Source organism: Atta cephalotes (assembly GCF_000143395.1).
Source record: "Atta cephalotes unplaced genomic scaffold scaffold00066, whole genome shotgun sequence".
Lineage (NCBI taxonomy): Eukaryota > Metazoa > Arthropoda > Insecta > Hymenoptera > Formicidae > Atta > Atta cephalotes.
In genome coordinates, this window is record NW_012130130.1 from 1,106,659 (window position 1) to 1,110,539 (window position 3,881).

General features: G+C 32.7%; 1 protein-coding gene across 1 annotated transcript in view; it reads right to left on the minus strand.

Moving 5' to 3' along the window:
* Window positions 1-2,077: 2,077 nt before the first annotated feature.
* Window positions 2,078-3,881, minus strand: part of LOC105623875 (myosin-J heavy chain-like) — an 8,679-nt gene continuing 6,875 nt past the window's right edge. Inside the window, exon 5 of the mRNA XM_012205247.1 lies at window positions 2,078-2,208. Coding sequence (XP_012060637.1) covers window positions 2,078-2,208 — 131 coding nt within the window. The remainder of the gene's footprint in view (window positions 2,209-3,881) is intronic.

Here is a 3,881-nt window from a genome sequence, read left to right on the forward strand (position 1 = left end):
CGGTTAGCCTAGGTCATTTGCCTATAGTCACTTCGACGCAGAGGACATTTCCACGAAGCACGTGAATATTCGATTTTCTTCGTTGATAAATAAATCTCTTGTTTCTTATGATATAGATCGTGTTCCGATATACACTATACTTATATTGAAAATCTAATATATGTAACATGTACTATAAATTTTTAGTACTGACAGTGTATATCGCAATACGATTATCAGATCGTTATTGTTATCAAACAGCATGTCCAAAATCGGCATGTAAAACTTCTGAAAAATGTCGAAAAATTAAGGCATGTCTTATTCCTGACTTTGGACATTTCTTACAGAAATCCAATTTAATACTAAAAATTGCTTATTTTAAGTATTAAAACATTGAACAATAGAGATTTTAATACTCAAAATAAGTAATTAATCACTATATCTTCTAGTGATTAAATTTCTGTAAGGAATGCATGCTGAATAACACGTGGATGTCCCTGTCGCAGAATTCATCATCAGTCGCATAATAGGAAGAATTGTTTCGGAAAGGGATCGATTGAAAGAATACGTGGAAAGACGAATTTCGTCGAATTATAGTGATATCATTATATTTAAATCAGGGATGAATTTCAAAATTTTTTCTTTATCCTATATCGAGTTATTTGATTACATTTTTTCTGTTGTAATGATTGTGTTACTTTTCGATGTAACATCTTTATTTAAACTTTTTGTCATACGTAACGTCCACTAATATTCTGCAGTAGAGAAGTCTATTCGAGAAATAATTTTGCAGAAATAAAAAAATTCTTTCAAGCACAAGCATTATCTGCCCCCATTTGATTGGTCATTGGATAGATCGTTTAGATAGAAAATGAAATAAAAATATATCTTTTTTACACACATAACACACACACACACACACACACACACACACACACACACACATACAGTTGCAGTTTTATGCTGTAATAAGCTATGTTGGCTTTCAATATCGCGTCTATTAACTTAAACTTTCACCAGAAAATTTATCATAATAATATGATCCGATAACATTCCGCAATATTCAATAATAAGTTCACGCGAGAGAAATCGCCTAGATATTGATTCTTTCGAGCATTCATCTATCCGCGTTCATTCATTATCAGATAGATCACTAATTGCGTAGAAAATCGAGCGATATAGTCCATCTATTCGATAAATATGATTAAAAGGATACAGATTTGCGTATAATTAGGAATCGTTAGGAATCATTTCGGAGTGTGGGTGTATCTGTTTCTCCCGTCAAGGCTTTTAAAATGACGCGAAATAAAAATCGCGCCGGATGGGTTCATCAGGATGTTTGTTTTTAATGTTTCATTTTGTAAAATTGCGTGATTAGCATGTGCGTGAACGATTACGTGAGAATCACTCGGAGTCCTTTCTCTTGCGCGTTTTTCTCTATGCAATTTAAGATCATGGGTGCAACCATATAAATGCGTTTTCATAATATTCGACATTTCACGTCTACAAGTGGAATTCGCGAGAAAATTTCCTTCCTATTTTGTCACGAATAAATATTGAGTAAAAATTCAATTGTAATATTTGCGTTTTGTTGTAAAGATTACAAAGATTGTTAATGACTGCGTTCTGCAGAAAAAGCCGTTTTGTTGTAAGATTCTTTAATATGATTTATTTCGATCCACTAAGATACCAATCATATATTAGGTGTAGTAAAAAAAATCCACTATTTTTGCATGAAATTGAATAGAAAAATAATGGATTTCTTTTTATTACACCTAATATAAAAGAATATTATAACTGTTACAAAGCTAATTTTCTGAAAAACAGAAGCTGCCTTGCGTTTGATTAATATGCCCAGAGAAACATCATCGCAAGCCTGTGTTAAGAAAACGACGAAGCGCACGAGGGCCACGTTTACATAGTGTTCGATAATATCCTTCAATTTCAATGTCGTATCCTAAGTCGTTATAGTTATCGGCGAATTTTTTTAAATGCAGTTACATACGTAAATATATCTAAGAAGATGTGCAAGCGGAAGTGCGAATCCTTTTAAGTGAATTACGAATTTGAGACACGAGCTTTTTTTTTACTTCATGTATTAATACGGTAGTGTGAACTCGATTCCTTCACAGCGTTTCTCATTAACATAACGCACGATTTTAATGACAAATTCCAAATTCTGATGAGAGAACGGCATTTTTACTTGAACTTCATCACTGAGGTTCATTTCTACCAATGTAGATTAACTTTAATCTTAATCTCTATTATAGTTTAATTTACTCTTTAGCTTTTTTTTAATTCTTAGAACTAGAAGAAGACGAAAAGTGAATTAAATGTTAAACTGAGAGTTAATGTTAATCTACAGGTAGAAATGAACATGAGATATTATGATTTTGTAAATTTTTCTTTAGACATGCCTTAAATCATCTAACGATTTTTATGTAATTTTATTATAAATCTAATGTTATGAAAGTCTGGTACATTCGATCTGCAATCATGAAGGAGAAAAGCGGGGAATTGGTGAACTTATATATTTTTGTGCGTTTTAACTTTTTCACATTTCTTAACTCATAATTAAATATATCGTAACGATATATAATCCCATTTAAGATAAAACAGAGATATATTTTAACAAGATAGATAATATCATTCGTCGATGAGAGAGAGATATTCGGACATATCTTTGGACTAAAAATTTCGTTTGCGTATCTTTTTGGTAAAATTACTATTACTTTATTTGCTATTCTTTTTATCTCCAGTTTTTCGCGACGCGACGTTACAATCACAACCTTACTTATATAAAATAATTATTAAAGTACAAAGTTTGCCAGAATTGATCAGCGAAAACATTTATAAATCGCGCTCTTTTACGAGTAAAAATATATCGCTTTTAATTAAGTTACGACGAAGCTTCGTCCGAACCGGGAACAAATATGAAAAAAGTATGATGGAAGAAACGACGAGAGAGGATTTATTTTTATTGTATCAGAGTAAAAGACTGACGCGATTTTTCGGTGTCAAAATAATTAAACAATCTCTTATAATAAAAACCAAGTTGCAAAATAAAAAAAGAGTGGAAATGCGATAGATGTGACAGAGGTTTCGTTGCTTTTACTTCGTGATTGCAAATTAGGGTAACCGGCATTAAGTCTGCTACTGCTTGTCGAGGACAATTGCTTCTTTCATATTCTCTCTTGAGAAATAAAGCGGATAATGAGAAGCGTCTTTTCCTCACAAAGACATCGTTCAATTTTGATAGATGAATTTGATCGATGAAACTGAACGTATTTGACGACAACCCTACAACAAGGGACAAGAAAGAAAGAAAGAAAGAACGGCGGATTTCCTAATTTTTGGAAAGAGAAACTTAGCATGTAAGATACTCTCTGTAACGTAAACCATAATTCGTAAGGTGTAAGGACTGCAACGCATCAAATAACCATTAACCTCGATGGATAACAACCATAAATATGATCGCGATAACGATACGATATAGTACGAAGAGATAAATCCAAAGTGCAAGTGTCGATGAATCGCTGATCAATGGATGGCAACAAGAATCACACAGAATCACATTCGCACAAAAGAAATAATCTAATCTTGGATTGTATTCCTCATTCTCGAACGTTGATCCGTTCTTGGTCGACACTTGACACATTCTGGAGAATAACTTACAATTATAGGGAGCAAGCGAGGATGCGAGCGAGAAAGAAAAGAAGCGCACGAGAGTGCACACAAGTAACTACATAATAAGGATGAATGCGAGGAGAAGAGAACAAAGATGCAGAGAAAAGAGAAAGAAAAACAGAAACGAAATACCAAATTTGATTTTTGCGTGCCTGTGCGGAGAAGCGAGGTGATATATATATATATATATATATATATATATATATATATATATA